Consider the following 22,044-nt stretch of genomic DNA (forward strand, 5'->3'; position numbering starts at 1 on the left):
TACTCTGGTCAAGGACAAAAATAAATGTCTCGGTCATGAAGGATTTATCCTCCATTGACCGAGAACAGAAAAGCTTAACTGTAGCAGCATCAGAACAGATACTACACTGATCTTGGCCCAAAAGAAAAGATTAGTATTATGCCATTTGGCTATTAAAATACGTAGCACACTGCCCAACATAACTACTCTGATGATCTCCCCCTCAGAGAGTGAAACAGACATTTCTGTGCAGTTTACTTGCCATAAGTATATTTTTATACTGCTAGACATCTCATATCGGATACATTTTCTTTCTCTCTAAAATTAAGCTGAAAAATAAAAATGTCAATGACAAGGTAAACCTATCTGAATAAAAAATACTCTACCTGGTTAAGAGGAGCAAATAGAATAAGTTAAACAGATAAAGAGTAAAGTTATATAGGAACTTTATTACATCATCAAGTCAATAAGGGTTACAGAAAGGAGAATAGAGGAGAAACCTCTTTAGGCCGTAGCATTTTGAAACAAAATGCTTCTCGTCAGAAGAAAAAAGCTACACACACTATATATATATATATATATATATATATATATATATATATATATACGTGTGTGTAGCATATTTATGGAAGAAACCGGTCAACTCGAAACGAGATATGTAATATGTTCACATGTGCTTTCAAATTAATCAATAACTCATTAATAGTAAAGTGACAAGATCTATTTAACATAAAAAGAAATCAGTTCGTCTGTTTCTCCTTTCGGAATGATTCAACCATAATTCTACCAAATTGTCCCAAGGCATTTTTACAACTGCCTCCTCCTCCCCCACCTCTCACACGCACACAGTGAACGCGTGAATGAGAAATTTCTAAAATAGTTTTAAGACAGGTTGTTTCTGTAGGTTAGTTCGATGTGCTCGAAAAACCTGCCACTCCTAAAACAATACTGCCATAGACTTCCGGGATAGCAAGTGAAGAAATAAAAATGTATTGTAAAATAACCTTTTCAACTAGTAGACACATGAGCAAAGCGTAGTATCTGTCACGATAATACACCCCCATCTTAGTGTCATCACTCGGCGAAGGGGAAATCCTTCTAGACTGAAAATTCTCATTTTTGTCCAAATCTAGACTGCCGTTTTGGGAGCTGTTTTTATCCCCCAGATTAGAAACCGGCTTTGTGTCTAACATAGCCCTCGCGAGGAGACGATTACATAGGGATATATATATATATATATATTATATAAAACGACCTGCCCCAAAACACTCCATGTTAAGAACGGCTTTCGAGCTTGGGGGTGTTTATTCAGAAAGTCGTCAATATGGGGAGGTTGGGGTGTTTATAATACGATGGGGCACGTCGTGTATATATATATATATATATATATATATCACGATGCTACTAATTTAAAGAAAACAGAAAAGAATTTAAAGAATTCGTATCTGTACTCCGACTCCGTGTGAATAAGGAAACGTCATCTGTTAGGCCGAGGTCGGAAAAATACCAGGAAAAGGAACGAAGAAAAAAAAATTAAATGGAGGGGGGGGGGCGGATAGAAAAATGGGATTGGGAGTTTGGACTAGGGTTCGTGATGATGAATGGAAAGCAGGAAGAAGAGGAGGAGAATCAGAATGAATGAACATTCCTTAATTTACTTACCGTAAAGATCCTCGATACAAACACTACAAAAACTCACAGGAGGCGATCCCGGAGTGAAAGGATAATCCGTGCACTTCATTTAAAGATTAATTAAAAAAAAAAAATAATAAAACTTCCTTAAGACGAACTCGTCGGAAATAAATATTGGCTGGATTTAACATAGAAGGCAGACTGCGGCGCCCCTGGTAAAGGGTCGTCGGCGTCACAGAAATGTTGTCGTGGGTGCGTGTTTAGATACAGACATACAAAATAGGATCCCAAAGAATTTAGATGTGAAATTGTACAAGACGAATAATGATTAAATCCACAACAGAAAAAATGTTTTAGAAAATGAAACGTGTCGTACATATGTACATCCATATATTTATGAATGTGTTGCGTTGAAATGATGACGTGGTCGGGTCCTTCAGGTCGGGAACCCCGAGAGCACTAGCACATTGTCGTAAGCGTCCGTACTATGCGATAATATGAACTGATTTGTAGTAAGTATCCAAGAAGACGGCGGTTAGCAAACATATATATATATATATATATACACACACACGTGTGTGTGTACATATGTGTATGTATGCAACGATTTCTTTTCTGTCTACGACGTGTACATCACATGCACAAGAGAAACCAGTAGTGTCGGCTTTTCTTTCTTTCTCTTCCAATCCAAGGCGAACAACCGGTAGTTTTGGGAAAGTAAATTAGGTGTTAATTTTTTTTTTTTTTTTTTTTTTATGTAGATAAACTCATGTTGGTGTGCGTATGTTGAGAGGAGGGGTGTCCTGTAAACCGGCCCCGGCTCTCTTTCTACAGTAATGATAACTCACCAACCAAGACTGGGAACAAAATAACGACACGTTGTTATTGTCTTCACACCAGAAGTTCTTAAGACCATAGATACAGTAACACTGCGTTAAAAAAAAAAAAAAAATTAAAGCACAAAAAGTATACTATTATTGCGTTAATTTTTCAGTATAATGATTATTATTATTATTATTGCTACTACTGTTAATAATGGGTTCTTCTTAAAGTGGCATTGCAAATAGCGTTCTTTCTTTCCTCTCTTCTCTCATCTATGAACGTGTCAATGAATGACAAAGGGAGGAATGTGTTCGCTTGTTGTTGGTATAAAAAGTTACACAGAGAGAGAGAGAGAGAGAGAGAGAGAGAGAGAGAGAGAGAGAGAGAGGGGGGGGGATAAGTTGGCGGACGTTATAACTGGGTGAGTGCGCGTGTGCTCGCGCGCGCAAGACCGCTCAAAAACTAAAGACAACGGTATAAAACACGCTTAAATTGCTTGCATACACACAGTATTATCAACTAAGATTTTCATTTTTTTTAAATTTTGTTTTAATGTAGACAGGATTATTTAAAAAGTGCGTATTTTGAATAATACAGGTTTGAATTTTTTTTATCGGTTGAGGTGGGGGGTTAAGGTGGTGGATGCCGCTGTGAATCACATGGGCAACACACACACACACACACACACACACACACACACACACACAGTGTATTAAAATTATCGTCTATCTAAGTTTTTTTTTTGGCACCTCCCAACTAGGGAATGACGCTTAAGCAACAGGAGCAAAGTGTAGTATCCGCTCTAATAATAAACTTTGTCTTTTCTGTTCTCGGCCACTGATTGATGAACTCTTTCTAGATTGATGGCATTTTTCTCAATGTCCTCTTTTGGGGAGCTAGATTTTATTAAAAAATAAATAACGACCTTCTGTCTACCTCTGCTCTCGTCGGGATGCAACTACATAGACACAAATTTTATGTTGTAAATAACCGCTCCAGGCGCGACACCACCTTACTCACATTAAACTAACCTTGTGTCAGATACTATCTGCGTACTGCGGTCGTCTTCGTCTGGTTAATCATCAATAATTTAATTGGTGAATGAATGCTAATGAGAGAGAGAGCGAGAGAGAGAGCGAGAGAGAGAGAGCGAGAGAGAGCGAGAGAGAGAGAGAGAGAGAGAGAGCGAGAGCGAGAGCGAGAGAGCGAGAGCGCCCGTCCGATACAAAGTTACTACAACTAAGTTGTTAGGTCTTTGGTGTTTCTCTCAACACAGGCATTCGGATTTATATCGGAGTGGAGTATCGTCCTGTTCGTTAGGCCATAAGGACCGCTATCTTCCCAGTCATTGCAACTTATTTCGAGAGAGAGAAAGAGAGAGAGAGAGAGAGAGAGAAAGAGAGAGAGAGAGAGAAAGAGAGAGAGGATTGGTTTACTGAGAGTTACCAGAGACACCCGCCCCTTCCCAACGTTGAATGCCGAAGAGTCCGATCATAGCAAATATTTATTTATTTTTTTGGAGGGGGGGGGTAGATTTCCTACTATAAACTGATCTCGTCTCTAATCTTCCTGCGCTAAACTTATACATAAGAAATGTAAAAAAAAAAAAAAAAAAAAAATCGTCTTTATTTTATCTTAACGCTTTCAATAGAAGGAAGAAATTACGAACGTTCACACCATGGGGGGGGGGGACTAGAAAATCCGTAATTATGTCACCGGCTCTTGTTTGTTGCCCCGTCTCCGGATCAGTCGTGTGTTCACATACGAATATTATTATTATATATATACACACACACACACACACATACATACATACATACATACATACATGCGAACACGCTATTACTACTACAACTACTATTAGTCACTCCCTTGTGAGTTGGTTAAATTCCGGGTGGTGGTGGGGGGGCAACCAACATTTATTTAGTAGTAGTTAGAGATTTGACGAAATAACCAATCTTGCCTTGCAGTAACTACTGTTGTAACAAGCAGCAGTATATAGAGAAGGTGAAGCCCGGTATAAATAGTAGAATTAGCAGGTCTTCTGCTACTATTAGACGTACTAATGTCTTGTAATGAAAAGATACATAACTAGCTAAAGTCAAGTAGATAACTAATATTGACTATTTTACACGCTCCTCGAATATAGTCATATATTTATATTATCCACAGTCAGACTGCGTCGCCGTATTACATCTATTCAGTGTGGCTAGACATACAAGTGCTTCAGGTTGAGATTGAAACCCGATCGTTTTTTTCGATAGTCCGAACTATGACAATCGACACGAACTGGCAAGGGAAATCTTACTGTTTAGAAGTCGAAGAGTGTTTTATTCAATTTACGAATAACTTTGTGATATGAACTGGTGTGAGGTGTGTTGTTGTAGCGGTTAACGGAGTGAACTGTATGGATTAAATACTTCGGTAGACAAGACCCGCAAGCCTTGCTTGTGCAACTAGTTGAAGACTGGAAATAAAACCAGTTTTTATCTGATTATTGTGGCATTGTTTCTAGTCGTCCTTGCTACTGAGCAATACCAGTTCAGAAAAGGTGCGGCAAGAGATTGCGTATCTCTTGCTTCATCTAAGACTTCCTGTGCAAGGTGGGGCGGGGCATCCATTGTCTTCTGGGATTGAAGCGAAATTAAATTCCATATAATTAACGACCGATTTTGCACTGTCATAAAAAAAAACAAAAAAACTAGTTTCTTCAATAATTTCTTGCACTGACAAAAAATGAAATAAAATAAAAAAATAAATTACTAAGACACGACACCTAAATGAACACTCTAGTTAACAATGTACCTATTTACAATGCCTCCCCACAGGACAGAGTTAGACACCAGGGTCGTTTTCTAGTTAACAATGTAGAACAAAGTTCCTAGCCACGCTTCCTTTTTAGAGCAACCCATGTTAATGCATTCCCAGAGGGAGACGGGTAGCGTAGAAAGGGTAGTTCTCTGGGAGAGAGATGCGTAATGCTGTTGTTGATGCTACAAACAGGATGGGTTGGTGGGTTGTAAATATGAAGGAAAAAAAAAGTCAGCTGATATCACTTCCTTATTCTGAAACCTTGTCAACCACTGGCCGTTCAAATCAGCTGATAACTTGGAATGTTTTTATAAATGCAACGAATTTAACACCAACAAAGACAACGATTTTATTTATTTATTTTTACAAGGCAGTCACCGCTCATCAAAGTTCGAAAACCACTCAAGAATAAAGGATAACGAGTGTTAGGAGGTTGGTGAGACAACATCGTAATGATGGGCAGTGGTGAGAATTAGGTAGAATTTGACTATTTAAGCGGACAGCTCAACAAGAATTTGTTTACATTCGGCCTGAAAACGATCATGTAAGTAGGAAAGTAGTTCCGTGGTATAAAGTTCCAGATGCGAGCTGCTCCAGAAAAAAAAAAAAAAACTGTTTATGCATTTAGCTTAAGGAACAGATAGTGAGTAGAGGAAATTGCTGACAGTGGTTGTAATTAGACGAGTGTTACGAACATTTTACAGGAGGGACCATAGATTGAAGCTCAGTCGAGCACTTGCCGTGAAAATAACGATAGAGCAGAGACTCGCAACATCCCTTATTTGGAAAAGAAATTGAGAGAAGAAAAGGATACTGCCCACTAGATTTCGAACATCGTCAAAGAAGGAAAGAATGCTCTGAGCAGGTGCTGGCCATTTTTAGAACGAACGAGTTTTCCTCGTTTCCAATGCCACTGCATTTTTATTTTCAGTAAAACCAAATCTATATTTTTATTGATAAATTTAAAAATAAGAGGTACCTTATCCCCTATCAACTCACAGCTTCCCTAAGCGGTGCCCCCCCCCAAAAAAAAAGTTGAAAAGGTACATATAAAAAAGTGACTAAACCAAGAATATTAGAAAGGCATTCACTTGAACGAACAGTTAGAAATATTTATATTTTGCTCTATTTAATGTTTAAGAAGAATAAGCTTCAGATTGTTGGAAAACATGACAAGAAAAGGGACTTGATGAACATGCGAATATTATATATATATATATATATATATATATATATATATATATATATATATATATAACAATAGAAAAATACAAGCATGTAAAAGTAAAGGACTAGTCGTTAAAACTGGAAAGAAAAAGATATTCTAGTAAAAAATATAAATTTATAAGTTAAAATATTGCAGCATAAGAATTTTTTAAAATTCAATTTATAACATTATATAATTCTTAATACTGCAATATTTTAAGTTATAAATTTATATTTTTTACTAGAATATCTTGTCCTTTTCTTTTTCAGTTTTAACAACTAGTCCTTTACTTTTCTATGTTTAAGCTTAACCATATTACTTTACATGCTTACATTTTTCTATTGTAATTCATGATGTTTCCAGGCTTCCAATAAATTCACTTGTTCTTTGTTTAATTTCAGTCTTATTATTTTGCCCTCATAAACACATGTAATAACAATGTACGGCACTTGTCTACTTTCAATAAAATCCCTCCAATTATCTCCCTTTCATGCTGTTTCACTTGTTACTTCCATTTTCGCAACAGCAGTGAATTAGTAGTAACAGTAGTCGCTGAAGCGACGTGGTTTCTATAGAAACCAGTCATAAAAGATCTCGCTCACCTCCTTACATATTTTTATGATCTTGAACACTAGAAAATTCATAACTTTTTTTTTACTGAACGAAAATTGAAAAAAGACTTCACAATATAGCTGAAAAGTTGATCCCTAAACTGTAATAATTGAAATTTGGTCAAAAAAGCTTTAAAGCAGTTCTAAATGACTAAAACTATCACATAACTATATATTCAAACACAGTAGTGTTTGAATGAGATATATATTTCCGAATAATGAGATGAATTAGATTACAGATTAATCAATCTTATGATTTCAAGTCTCACAAAATATTTTGGGGAGATATTTTTATATAAGATATATATATATATATATTTTTTTTTTTACAAGGAGTCACCACTTATCAAGGCCCGGAAGCCACTCGGGGATAATGGTTAGTGCATGTACAGTAATCAATGGGATAGTATCGTAGTAATCGTTAGTTTTGGAGATTTGATAAAATGTCTTAAGGAGGCGGTTCATCAGGAATTTGTTTATGTTGGACTTGAAGACATCCAGGGTGTAGTCAGGTGGGAAACAGGCAAACGGAACAGAGTTCCACAAACATGCACTTCTAAGAAAAGCTTTGTTCATGGAATCTACATTTTGGTTTTGGCACAGATAAAGAGTGGGGAAAATTTTTGACAGTGGTTTCAACTAGACGGGTGTTTATCGTGAAAGATTGGCGAGGGGGGGACCAGAGATAGGAGCTCTGGTGAGTACTTGCCATGGAAGTAACGATAAAAACGGACAGGCTCGCAACGTCTCTCCTGTGGGAGAGAGGTTGCAGTGAAGAGAAAAGGGCATCCCCCACTAAGACAGGGAGCCTATTTTGTACTCTGTCAAAGCAGGATAGGCTGTTTTTAGCAGTTCCTGCCCAGATGTGGCAACAGTACTCCATCTTTGGATATACTTGGCTTTTATATAGATAGAGAATTGCATCAGCAGTGAGATCTTCTGGAGCGGTAGAAGGATCCAACCATTTTTCCAGTGACCTTGGCAATTGACTTGATGTACGTGTTCCATTTCAGGTCAAGAGTAAAGGTCAAGCCCACCAGCTTATCAAAACATGGAGCCTCCCCCATATATATATATATATATATATATATATATATACACACACAGAGAAAATATCATTAATGAATTATGTTCCTTTTTGTAAACTAAATAATTATTAAAAATACAAAGTAATTGGCTGTATATAACTTCCTTGCCATCGTATTTCAAACTGCATTTATTTTGTCTCATGGTAAAATTTTAATAAATTTTTATTTTTTTTTTTAAATTGTGCAATATATATATAATATATATATATATATATATATATATATATATATAATTTGGGTTTCCTACAACCACTTGTTACGTCAACCACATGAGTGTAATGTGGTGCCCGGTTGCTTCATATCAATCAATGGGAGAGAACATTTGCTTGAAACGCTGCATATTCCATGTTCACAAGCTTGTGCACGTGTTAAGTAGCTTCAGGACTCCTTCTGCAATGAGAAGAGTGGAGTGGGTGGAATGACATCTCTGGTCTGATGATGGCAGGATCGTGAAACTGCCAATTACTAGGGACATTTGATTCCAGGTCTATATAAAATTTAAAGTGGAAATGAACGATGGTTAGGTTTGCATCATGCAAATATGGACATCGTTTTTATGTGTAGATAAAAAGCATATTTTCTATTTTATTTCTAATTTAAGAAAGAGAAAAACCGAAGAAATCTGAGAAAAGAGGGGAATAGAAAGAAAATGAAATGTAAAAGACGGGGGGAAGACAAAGATAAAAGACGAGGGGGAAGACGAAGATAAAAGACGAGGGGGAAGACGAAGATAAAAGACGAGGGGGAAGACGAAGATAAAAGACGAGGGGGAAGACGAAGATAAAAGACGAGGGGGAAGACGAAGATAAAAGACGAGGGGGAAGACGAAGATAAAAGACGAGGGGGAAGACGAAGATAAAAGACGAGGGGGAAGACGAAGATAAAAGACGAGGGGGAAGACGAAGATAAAAGACGAGGGGGAAGACGAAGATAAAAGACGAGGGGGAAGACGAAGATAAAAGACGAGGGGGAAGACGAAGATAAAAGACGAGGGGGAAGACGAAGATAAAAGACGAGGGGGAAGACGAAGATAAAAGACGAGGGGGAAGACGAAGATAAAAGACGAGGGGGAAGACGAAGATAAAAGACGAGGGGGAAGACGAAGATAAAAGACGAGGGGGAAGACGAAGATAAAAGACGAGGGGGAAGACGAAGATAAAAGACGAGGGGGAAGACGAAGATAAAAGACGAGGGGGAAGACGAAGATAAAAGACGAGGGGGAAGACGAAGATAAAAGACGAGGGGGAAGACGAAGATAAAAGACGAGGGGGAAGACGAAGATAAAAGACGAGGGGGAAGACGAAGATAAAAGACGAGGGGGAAGACGAAGATAAAAGACGAGGGGGAAGACGAAGATAAAAGACGAGGGGGAAGACGAAGATAAAAGACGAGGGGGAAGACGAAGATAAAAGACGAGGGGGAAGACGAAGATAAAAGACGAGGGGGAAGACGAAGATAAAAGACGAGGGGGAAGACGAAGATAAAAGACGAGGGGGAAGACGAAGATAAAAGACGAGGGGGAAGACGAAGATAAAAGACGAGAGGGAAGACGAAGATAAAAGACGAGGGGGAAGACGAAGATAAAAGACGAGGGGGAAGACGAAGATAAAAGACGAGGGGGAAGACGAAGATAAAAGACGAGGGGGAAGACGAAGATAAAAGACGAGGGGGAAGACGAAGATAAAAGACGAGGGGGAAGACGAAGATAAAAGACGAGGGGGAAGACGAAGATAAAAGACGAGGGGGAAGACGAAGATAAAAGAGGAGGGAGGACGAAGATAAAAGAGGAGGGAGGACGAAGATAAAAGACGAGGGGGAAGACGAAGATAAAAGACGAGGGGGAAGACGAAGATAAAAGACGAGGGGGAAGACGAAGATAAAAGACGAGGGGGAAGACGAAGATAAAAGACGAGGGGGAAGACGAAGATAAAAGACGAGGGGGAAGACGAAGATAAAAGACGAGGGGGAAGACGAAGATAAAAGACGAGGGGGAAGACGAAGATAAAAGACGAGGGGGAAGACGAAGATAAAAGACGAGGGGGAAGACGAAGATAAAAGACGAGGGGGAAGACGAAGATAAAAGACGAGGGGGAAGACGAAGATAAAAGACGAGGGGGAAGACGAAGATAAAAGACGAGGGGGAAGACGAAGATAAAAGACGAGGGGGAAGACGAAGATAAAAGACGAGGGGGAAGACGAAGATAAAAGACGAGGGGGAAGACGAAGATAAAAGACGAGGGGGAAGACGAAGATAAAAGACGAGGGGGAAGACGAAGATAAAAGACGAGGGGGAAGACGAAGATAAAAGACGAGGGGGAAGACGAAGATAAAAGACGAGGGGGAAGACGAAGATAAAAGACGAGGGGGAAGACGAAGATAAAAGACGAGGGGGAAGACGAAGATAAAAGACGAGGGGGAAGACGAAGATAAAAGACGAGGGGGAAGACGAAGATAAAAGACGAGGGGGAAGACGAAGATAAAAGACGAGGGGGAAGACGAAGATAAAAGACGAGGGGGAAGACGAAGATAAAAGACGAGGGGGAAGACGAAGATAAAAGACGAGGGGGAAGACGAAGATAAAAGACGAGGGGGAAGACGAAGATAAAAGACGAGGGGGAAGACGAAGATAAAAGACGAGGGGGAAGACGAAGATAAAAGACGAGGGGGAAGACGAAGATAAAAGACGAGGGGGAAGACGAAGATAAAAGACGAGGGGGAAGACGAAGATAAAAGACGAGGGGGAAGACGAAGATAAAAGACGAGGGGGAAGACGAAGATAAAAGACGAGGGGGAAGACGAAGATAAAAGACGAGGGGGAAGACGAAGATAAAAGACGAGGGGGAAGACGAAGATAAAAGACGAGGGGGAAGACGAAGATAAAAGACGAGGGGGAAGACGAAGATAAAAGACGAGGGGGAAGACGAAGATAAAAGAGGAGGGAGGACGAAGATAAAAGAGGAGGGAGGACGAAGATAAAAGAGGAGGGAGGACGAAGATAAAAGAGGAGGGAGGACGAAGATAAAAGAGGAGGGAGGACGAAGATAAAAGAGGAGGGAGGACGAAGATAAAAGAGGAGGGAGGACGAAGATAAAAGAGGAGGGAGGACGAAGATAAAAGAGGAGGGAGGACGAAGATAAAAGAGGAGGGAGGACGAAGATAAAAGAGGAGGGAGGACGAAGATAAAAGAGGAGGGAGGACGAAGATAAAAGAGGAGGGAGGACGAAGATAAAAGAGGAGGGAGGACGAAGATAAATAAATAATAAAAAGGATAAATATTGATTTTAAACTATTAGTAAAACTAAAATCTATAAATCACTTCCTACAAAGTGTTTTTTTTGGGGTTTTTTTTGTTTTTTTTTTTGTTTTTTTACTTCTTAGAAAATATATCCATAATTAACATATTTTTACAATCAGGGAAATAATTTTATAGTAACATATTTAGATATTTAAAGAAAATCAGAATCGGTAATTGTATTAGAATCGGGGAAAACATTGAAATCGTTCCGTCACTAGTAACAACTACTCTATAATAAAGAGAAATGTGCATGTATTTCTCTCTCTCTCATATAAATATATATACACACACATACATACCAGCAGGCCGAGGCCGCCCAGCATTGCCTAGTTGTAAAATACGCTTAAATATGATATTTTGATTAATGCAGATTTCATATTTATTATATTGAACCCAACCAATAGTTATAATTCAAAAGTAAAAAAAAGAAAAGAAAAGAAAAAAACATGACTCGTGTGCCACCATCGAGAATCAAAACCAAACGTTTAGTTTACAATTTACTTTTTCCTTTGACCTTAATGCCTGAGCTAAGACATGTTTGCTGCAAGGCTAAAAATGAAAAAAAAACCCAATAGCTATTACGTTACGCATGCATAGTCGTCATACCGTCGTTCGACCTTCACCTAGCAACTTTTTTTTTTTTTTTTTTTTTTTTTAAATTTTCATACTTTTGCACCAATTTTCCCCGGCTAAAACCCAAATACAAAGTTTTGCATAGGTTCGAATATCCTATATATAAAGTTTCATGCCTGTAGACTAAAAACTGACAGAAATTTGGTAAGCCAAATTTTTAAACAAATATATACACGCATACATAAATATACATGGAAACAATTTTGTGTTTACTAATAACCTTTTACGCAAATATTATGCAAGTATAAATCATGTAGAATATCTGCATGAATATAATTATACGTAATTGTTAACTAATGATCACCTCATAAGAAAACCGGAAAAAAAAAAAAAAAACTAATAGGGAATTAAAATGAATGTTTAAAAGAATATGCAAATTAGCTAGATCTTTTGCAGATGAATGCAATTTCACGACCCATATATAACAAAGTAGTATATTCTTGTTAAATAAATAGAAAAAAGATTTTAATATGAATATTAATACACAAAGAAAAAAAACTAATTAGGAATGTATGTATACATTCCTATATATATATATATATATAGGAATGTATGTATACATTCCTATATATATATATATATATATATATATATATATCCATCCAATTATATAAACGCTAACAGCTAGAAGAATGCCACATTTTTTTTTTTACACAGTGATCACCACTTATCAAGGCCCGGAAGCCACTCAGGGATAAGGGTTATTGCAAGTACATTATGTTAGTGTGGAGATTTGATGAAGTGTTTATGAATATGAATTAATCCATTTAATGTATTTAGAGAAACTGAGAAAGCAAATAGCAAGTCAGACACCCTCCGCCTTCAATCTGTTTTTATAAGGAGACTTTTTTTGCTTTCTATAAAGATTCATTTTTTTTTTCTTATTTTATTTCTTTAACTTCACGAATTCAAACATTAATTTACACAAACAGCAATAGAGCTACTTGCTCGGGCAAAAAAGTATAACCTATTTCTATTAAAAAATATCTCTTCACCTCTCCCTATCCGTCTATCTCTCCTCCGCCTCTCTTCTACTTAGCCCATTCCTCTCTTACTGGAATGATAGATTCTTCTAGTAATGAGTCCGCATATTCTTTCCGAATTAATACATAACACTTAACTCCCACCCCTACCCACATGAAACCTGGCCCAATTGACCCCCAGAGAATGTATTTTTTTTTTTTTTCTGAATTCATACAAGCTAATGCCGATCAAAAATATACATCTTTGTGGGCGTTTGCTTTGTAGTTTTTTTTTTTTACTTTTAGCTGGACATACAAACACACATGTATACAGACAACTACCGTTTAGATAATATATGAATATGTAAATAGTAATGGAGGGTAATTTTTCAGGTCATTTTTGACAGATGTGCATTTCTATAAGATTAGTTTTTACACTTTTGAATAAGTTTGAAACCAAATACAAAAAAGAAAACACGTGCATACACATGCACATAAAATTTGAGCTGCTAATTTGCTGACAGAATTTTGCTCATAAAATACTTTGTAATGTGCCTGGGAATTCACACAAATTGTCGTCAAAGTGGATCAACAATTCTTTAGAAAAAGGAACCATATTGTTCTCATATCTCTGATAATGTCCCTAGTTACTTGCAACCCCACAAGGGAAAAGTTAGACAAGGTCGGTTTTTTTAATGTAAGAGAAAATCCAGCTACCCACGGTGTACTCTGGATGTTGAGAACAATAAGAATTACCCAGTAAAACTATATGAATAGGAGCAAAGTGTAGTATCTGTTCTGATACTATACTTCACCTTTTGACCTCGATCAGTGGAGGAGAAATTGTTCTAGATTGAGGCAATTTTTATTTTTGTTCTTACCCAGAGTGCTCCCTTTTTGGGGAGCTGGATTTTCTCCACATTAAAAACCAACCTTGTGTCGAATTCTGCTCTTATGGGGAGGCAAGTAATGACAATAAGAATTACCCAAGTTTTGAAGGATCTCTCTTTCACTGACCGAGGACAGAAACGATGAAGTGCAGACCCCACACCTAATATAACATCCCTCAACATTTTCCTGATTAATCTAGCCTCATTATACTTTCTAATAAAACAATAAAACACGGAGTAGAGCAATACACATTATAATTATTCATGGAACACCTCACCAGAGCAGTAGATGACATAAGGTTTGAGTTTAAAACCGTCATTGTGAAATGGGAGGTATTTAGGTCTCATGAGAATAATGTCAAGTGCCAGGCAGAAACATTTTAGACAGGAGAGAAACGTGTATATAATCTCAAGGAGCTCAACTTGTCTGATTACCAAATGTATTTATTTCAACCGAGAAAGAAGAGAGTTGAAGTTGGAAATTAATCTGTACAGTTTTACTGACAAACTAAGTTTGGTTTGATACATTTCTTTTACTAACAACAAATATAAAATTACATACATATTCATATATGCGCGGGCACACACAAATATTTATACTCGTATTTTGTATGTAAGTAAATAAATATGCAATTAATATATGTGCATGTAGATTTATACCTATATTTGTGTGTATATATACATATATACACACACACACAAACATGTATTTGTGCACGTACCAAAATATGAGGCGATTATTCAGTTCTAAAGAAAACATCTTCCGCTGGGATTTAAGGATTGTAAACTCAAATCGATTATAATTATTAAAAATAACAAAAATGGCACACACACACTATATATATTATATATATATATATATATATATATATATATATATATATATATATATTAGAGAGAGAATTTATAATTTTTTTACGTATATAAAAAAAACCCAACAAATTAGATATTTAAAATCAATGAAAACTGTACAAATTTTAGGCAATTTGTAGCCTAGTAATAAAACGCCAGACTTCAGGTAATGTAGTTGTGGTTTCGATCCTTGCTATGTCAAGCCATGCAGATGACTGCTAGTTAGCAAGACACGTGACCACGGATAACTTATGTACATAAAAAAAATATTAAAAAATGCATCTCTTCAAAGGGGGAGGGCGACATAATGCAAACATTTGCATGCAAGGGAGGAAACTGTGTAGGAAGTAATGTTAAACACAAAAGGCAGCGTTCTCATGTTACTATCGCTAATGAAATATAAACAAATAAATGTTTATAGCCAAAGGCTCTATTTAATACAAAAAAAAAAAAAAAATTAATAGTAATATTTCATCAGTCATCTGAATTGATCCTAATGGGTTGATCATTTGTTCAATTTAGAAAGGAATTTTGTCTCATTTCATCAAATGATGCTGTAAAGAAAAGACACTGGCCTTGAAGTCCAACTGTCCAATTGCTGTGTCTGTAACGTTTTGCAAATGTGCAGCCAAATGTTTGAGGAGAAAAAAACAAAAAACATATGTAAGTTATCAAAATATATCAATTTAACTACACAGAACCCTTTTTTGTGTTTCAACCCCATAAAGAATTATCAGGCTAAAACCATAGGCATATTTATTTTACGATTCCTTACAAAAATGAAATGCAAAAGATTCTTAGTAACTAAATTGCCAGATATTTTCATAAATTACTCGCGTATTGAGTACTGCTGAAGTAAATTTTGAAAATCAATACAAAAATATTATATCTCCTCATAACATTTTATGTGGACACAAAATTTTTTTATATATATATATATATATATATATATATATATATACTAGCAGGCTGCTCGGCGTTGCCCGGTCGTAAGATACACTTAAATATGATATTTTAATTCATGCAGATTACGTACGTATTATTACATAGACAATCCTCTAGCAATTATTATATTAAGCCTGATATATAGTAGCGAGATCAAAACTAATATATATATATATAACTTGGGTGACATCAGCTGAAATCGAAACCAAAACATACAACTCTCCAGCCTCATTCCTTAGCCCTGAGCTACACGCATATATTATATACTTTGATACCCATTCCAAAATTAATTCCATGAACAATTTTGGATCACTTCTATGTTCCCTTAAAATCAAGGTATAAACATTCATCAACCTGCAAAATCCCAAACTGCTAAATATTTCATCTTATAGCAAGATAGTGCTAAGTATATATATATATATATATATATAAAAATATTTCAAATCATATTCTAAACAGGGTGTACACACAATTGTATCTAAGTTATTTAAAGCTGTTTTTAGAAAGCGCTTATTTTCAGCAATACAAAATAACAGAATTTGCATTGACTTGGATTCATAATCATTAGGCAATAATAAAGCAAGCTTCCCTGAACTTCAATTCCTCTTAAAGACACCTGAAGCTTAAGACTTAAATTTTAACCATTTCTAGAATAAAAATCACAAGAGATTTGGATCAAATTTAAAATAAGGAATTTTAGATAAAAGATTTAGTCGCAATTTGAATCTGGAATCTAATAGGGCAAAAACTTGTTTGGGGGAGTAATTTCACCCGTTCTGGGACGAATATTACATATTTCATTCTAAACGCCCACTGGAGTGACTATGAATGTTGAGGTCATTGAGTGGGCGGTAATCACCAGCATAGAGGCCATGCTGCTGAAGTCACAGCTACGCTGGGTCGTGCACGTCTCCAGAATGGAGGATCATCGCCTGCCCAAGATAGTCCTATATGGTAAACTCTCTACTGGCCATCATGACAGAGGGGCACTGAAGAAAAGATTAAAGACTATAGAAGTCCCTTAGTGACTGCCACATTTACCACCTCCAGTGGTTTGCTCTCACTGCTGACAGTGTTACCTAGCTACGTACTGTCCGCCAGGCTGTCGCCTCCTTTGAGATCTCCCACACAGAGAATGTGCGGGGAGAAGCATTGCAAGAGGAAGATTCAGAAGCCTCAGCAGCCACACCTGATGTGACTTGATTGCAGCCGCTGTGGCCAAACCTGCTTGTCCCACATTGTTTTGCTGTTTCACAGCTCATCAGGGTGGCTAGACAGGCAACTACCTCAAGCCAAGATTGAAACCCGACTGTCTGTATGACAGTCAAGGCTCCTAACCATTAGGTTAATCAGCGGCAGCTGTGCGAGACGTGAATTAACGATGTTTTGACATTGTCCGAAATACCTAAGCTCGATTTGTTTACACAAAGAGCATCGCTTTATACGCTAATGGTAATTCGTGTATCACTTCTCAATATGCTCAACTCAAGATGAGGAGCATATATATATATATATATATATATATATATATGTGTGTGTGTGTATAAAAATAAAATAAAAATACCAGCGATGGTTGACGTTATGTTTTGAAAAAAAATGAATGAATTTATGAAATAATCAACGTTTCGTCCCTATTTCAGAGGACATCTTCAGGATATTAAAAGGAAAAAAAAAAAAAAAAAAAATGATCATGGACCATACGAAAATGAAAAGAAAAGTGTTAGAATCCTACCCATATCGGGAAGGAAAACGTGTGTGTATAGGAAGATTGGGTTGTTCAATGTCTATATACACTTTTTTTTTCCTCTCTCTCTCTGAACTTATTCATTGTGTTGAAATTATTTAAGGATTAAGGAAAAACGGTTAACAAGGATCTGTTTTGATATTTTGTTCTTTGATTATTATTTTCCCTATACTAGGGGCTAAATGGTAGAAGCCTTTTCTTTGCGTAATAGTATTAGTGTTTAATATTAGTGCCGATTCTAAAAGTCTTCTTTTAGCTCTACCACGTATTTTATAATTTTCGCATGATCTAAACTAAATGAATGATCGTGTTTTGCACAATGGCAAAAGAGTGCATTTAGGGCGTTACCATTCCTTATATTTCTTCTGTGTTCGTAAAGTCTTAGTTTCAATTTACGCTGTGTCTCACCTATGTACGCTTGTTGACAGTTGTTACATGGGATGGAATATATACCGGCATCGGATGTGAGGGTTTTGGGAGAGTGCTTGGTAGTTTTTAATGTCTGTTTTATTGTTGTGGAAGTTGTTTGTATCAAGTGAAAATCAAGTCTATTAATAGTGTCGTAGATTTTTGTATTTTTAGTGTGGGTGGGAATGAAAAGATGTCTGTTTAATAGTGAGGTATTTGTTTTATTTTTCTGTCTGCTTATATTATAGTGTATTTTCGTAGCTTTTTTCTTTGCATAAGAAATGAAATAGGATGGGTACTGTAGTTTTTTTTTAAAACATCCGTAATGTACTGAAATTCATCATTAAGATATTGGGGGGTTGCATATTCTAAAGGCATGCAAGAAAAAACCAATAATCATGCCAGTCTTTATTTTATCATTGTGGTGCGAGTAGTAGTGAATATAATCGTTTTTGTGTGTGGTCTTTCTATGTACTTTGAAACTCAGATCGGTTTCTGATCTTATGAGGAGTATGTCTAGAAAAGCTAGGGAGTTGTCTTGTTCGGATTCGTGTGTAAATTTTATAGATGATTCCACTGAATTTAATTTATTTCTAATTTGTTCTATTTGTGTTTCTATGGAGAAAAATAATATCTATATATCTAAAATATGTGGAATTATTAGGTAGTCTGTATTTAAAAGAGTTGGTCTCTAGGAATTCTAAAAATAAGCAAGCTAGTACACCACTAAGGGGGTTACCTATAGGGAGTCCAAATTTTTGTCTGTACTAAGAATTATTAAACTTAAAATAGGTTCTTTCGGTGATGAGTTTTATTATTTGTATTAATGTATCTGAGGAAAAAGGTAGATCGGCTTTAATTTTGTTTAGGTGCTTGTGGAGTAGATTAAGGCATTTTTTGATTGGAATATTGGTGTAGAGGGAGATTATGTCTAAACTATGCATGGTTTTATTTTGTATGTCCATATTTTTTTATTCTATTTAGGAGGTCACCAGAGTTTTTAATATGTGAAGTGCTGATAGTGCCCATTAGTGGAATTAAAATTTGGGCAATAGCTTGTGCTAATTTATGGGTGACGCTTCCGATGTTAGATACTATAAGTCGCATAGGGACGTTTTCTTTGTTTTTTGGGGAGGCCGTATAATACAGGAATAGTGGGGTGGTATTCTATGTTATCTATCCATTTTTTATCATTTTTGATAAGTTTTTTTACGGATTTATTGAAAGTTTCGAAATCTTTTTGTATTGATTTTAAATCTATTGGAGTATATATATCTCCGTCTTCCAATAGTGTGTGCACTTTCTTTAGATATATATCTTTTTCTATTATAACTATACCACCTCCTTTATCGGCTTGTGAAATGATGTCTTTATTGTTAAAAGTTTTAAGGCATCAATGTATCTCTTTGGTAATGCTAATTCTTGAGGTTGGGTAGTTGTTAAAGCTATTATCCTTTGTATGAAGCCCTTAGTGAAATCAGAGTCATCTTGTCTATAATTCTTTAGGGTTGTGTTAGGTGATTTTCGAATATTTGCCGGTAGCGAATTTAAGACCGAAACTGAGAGCTTCAGTTTCAATGTCCGAGAGTGGTTTTGAAGTAAGGTTTAGAATAAGGTCTGGACGTCCTAAAGTTTTCCATTTGCTGTTTTTTATCAATTGAGCAAGTTTGTTTTCCAATTTAAAAGTATGGTGCATGTTAAATTTTTTGACAGATCTGCTAATGTTCTTAATTGATCTGGGTGTCTTGTAATTTTGTTGATATTCAGTAATTAATGTCCTGGCTTTTCAAAAATGATGAGAGCTTTGTTGCTTTAGATATACTACAGATGACAGGTATTTTTCAATGTACTCCGGGAAAATATGGTCTGGTGTTTTAGAAGATTTATGCATGCGGGTATGACTTTCTTCCAATACATTTTTCCAGAAAAAGTCTCCTGTTGTTGTGAGAATTTGCTGCAATTAAGATGCTCTTGTATGTTCGCAGAAAAGATCGTTTTTGCATTTCAACAGAATGTATAAAAATAAAATAAAAATACCAGCAATGGTTGACGTTATGTTTTGGAACAAGAAAAAAAAAAAAGAAAAAAAAAAAAGAAAAAAAAAAAAAATAAAAAAAAAAAAAATAAAAAAAATAAAAAAAAAAATAAAAAAAAAAAAATGAATTTATGAAATAATCAACGTTTCGTCCCTATTTCAGAGGACATCTTCAGGATATTAAAAGGAAAAATACAAAAAACGAAAATGATCATGGACCATACGAAAATGAAAAGAAAACAGTGTTAGAATCCTACCCATATCGGGAAGGAAAACATGTTTGTGTATGGGAAGGTTATATATATATATATATATATATATATATATATATATATATATATATATATATGAGCGAGAGCTCGTGACATATGGTCAAATTATGGCAATTAGGCCATGGTATACTACTAAAAAACTGAATAACTAACTTTGTTTTAACTGCAGAATTTAATGTGTTGCACTGAATGCTTGTTATTTGGTTGGCCTCATTAATTTAATACTTCAACCTAGAAAAACTATTTTCGCTAGTGACATATTTCAAATAATCTCAAGTAGTTGATTCCACTATGTTACAAAGAATAAAATTGTCTCGACTTCATGTGGTGTTGGTTTCTTGCATAACATAACAATGAGAAAATTAACATCTAACTTTGACCATGACTATAGCTAATCACGTATTCAAAAGATAAGGCTCTAAATAGGTTTGGCTTGATGTTTCTTCTCAATAGCATATTAACCCTTGTTGCATTATCAAGAAAAAAATAAATAATAAATAAAAAAAATGAACATTGCTCCAGACAAGACGTGAAGCCACTTGATCTATGACGCTAACAAGAACGAAAGATGATTATTGCAAAGACTGAAGATGCCTATCGACCGTAATCTTAAGTAGGCCAAAGTTAAAGGTAGTGGGAAAAGTCATTTTTTCTTGTTAAAATAAAATGGTCAGGTACACTCGGGTTTGAACAGGGGATCATTCAATCTGTAGTCAAATGCTCTACCACTGAGCTATATTTCCAGATGGCTATAAATCTGTTGTTTTTTTTTATATTTTTAAGAAATGATTTGCTAAGATTTTATTATCTCCCTTGGCCAGTATAATGTAAAATATTCCCCTGTAAAAGTTTTTTACCTAGAGGAAAAAAAAAAAAAAAATTTTAGGATCGGATATTTTTTCGATTTTCAATACTTATCGTATGAATTGTTGTACAAAGCATATCTAAGAATACTGCCAGACATAAATTACCTTTGTGTGAAATTTGAAAAAGAAAACTCAGCCGTTTCGGAACCTATGAGGAATGAACCTCATACAAAGTGATTTTATAAACACACACACACACACACACACACACACACACACACAGAGCTCGTCAGGTTTTCAAAGTGAGACCCAAATAGTATCTATCTTTTTTTCTGAATAATCAATTTTTATTTGTTATTGTTGTATCATGTTATTGGCAATATAATAATAGCTTTTTATTGAATTAGTTTGACATTATTTTGGAGATGAGTAAATTGTATGAGTTTTTGTTTTTTTTTTATTTAATTATTTGGACTTTTATCCATTATAGAAGATGAAGATAATAGTCCAAATAATTAATAAAAAACAAAAACGTTTTATTATTAGAAAGTTATTTAGTCCAGCCCAGACGATTGCTAATATGAAATATCTTTAATTAATCGCCTAAAAATAAAAATCAGCAAAAATAATAACTTGATTTAAATTCAAGAATGATAGTTGTTTACTTCATGTGCAAACAAATTTTTAAAAAAATTAAAAATTAAAATTACTTTAATGCATCCTGAACAACACCTGTTAGATAGCTAAAATAATTTGAAAAGTTCACTATGAGAAAAAGATTTTATTTAAAAAGCAAAACAAAAACAAAGAAAACAAAAACAAAGAAAACAAAAACAAAAACAAAGAAAAAAAAACAAAACAAACAAAACAAACAACAAAAAAACAAACAATGGTATTTATTTCAACATCTATGAAATCCTTAATCTTTTGAATTAAATTTATATAACGGAGCAGATATATTCTTAAGTTTACAACTCATCTCACATGCCTAACATTACACTGGATTGCATGCCCTTAAGAGACAAATTATCAGATGCTGCTTCTATAATAAG

The 22,044-nt window shown here is 35.5% G+C and overlaps 1 protein-coding gene across 15 annotated transcripts in view; it reads right to left on the minus strand.

Moving 5' to 3' along the window:
• LOC145287875 (fibronectin type-III domain-containing protein 3a-like) overlaps positions 1-22,044 on the minus strand; it is a 791,938-nt gene that overhangs the window by 425,828 nt on the left and 344,066 nt on the right. For 4 of the 15 annotated variants that reach the window (XM_080135785.1, XM_080135784.1, XM_080135783.1 and 1 more), the window contains exon 1: positions 1,642-2,774. The exons of the other annotated variants lie outside the window; for them this stretch is intronic. In XM_080135785.1, coding sequence (XP_079991911.1) covers positions 1,642-1,720 — 79 coding nt within the window. In that variant the 5' untranslated portion in view covers positions 1,721-2,774. Of the gene's footprint in view, positions 1-1,641; positions 2,775-22,044 lie in introns of those variants that run through there. 15 annotated transcript variants of the gene reach the window in all.

This window comes from Euprymna scolopes, chromosome 11 (genome assembly GCF_053919585.1).
Source record: "Euprymna scolopes isolate OS-2025 chromosome 11, ASM5391958v1, whole genome shotgun sequence".
NCBI lineage: Eukaryota > Metazoa > Mollusca > Cephalopoda > Sepiida > Sepiolidae > Euprymna > Euprymna scolopes.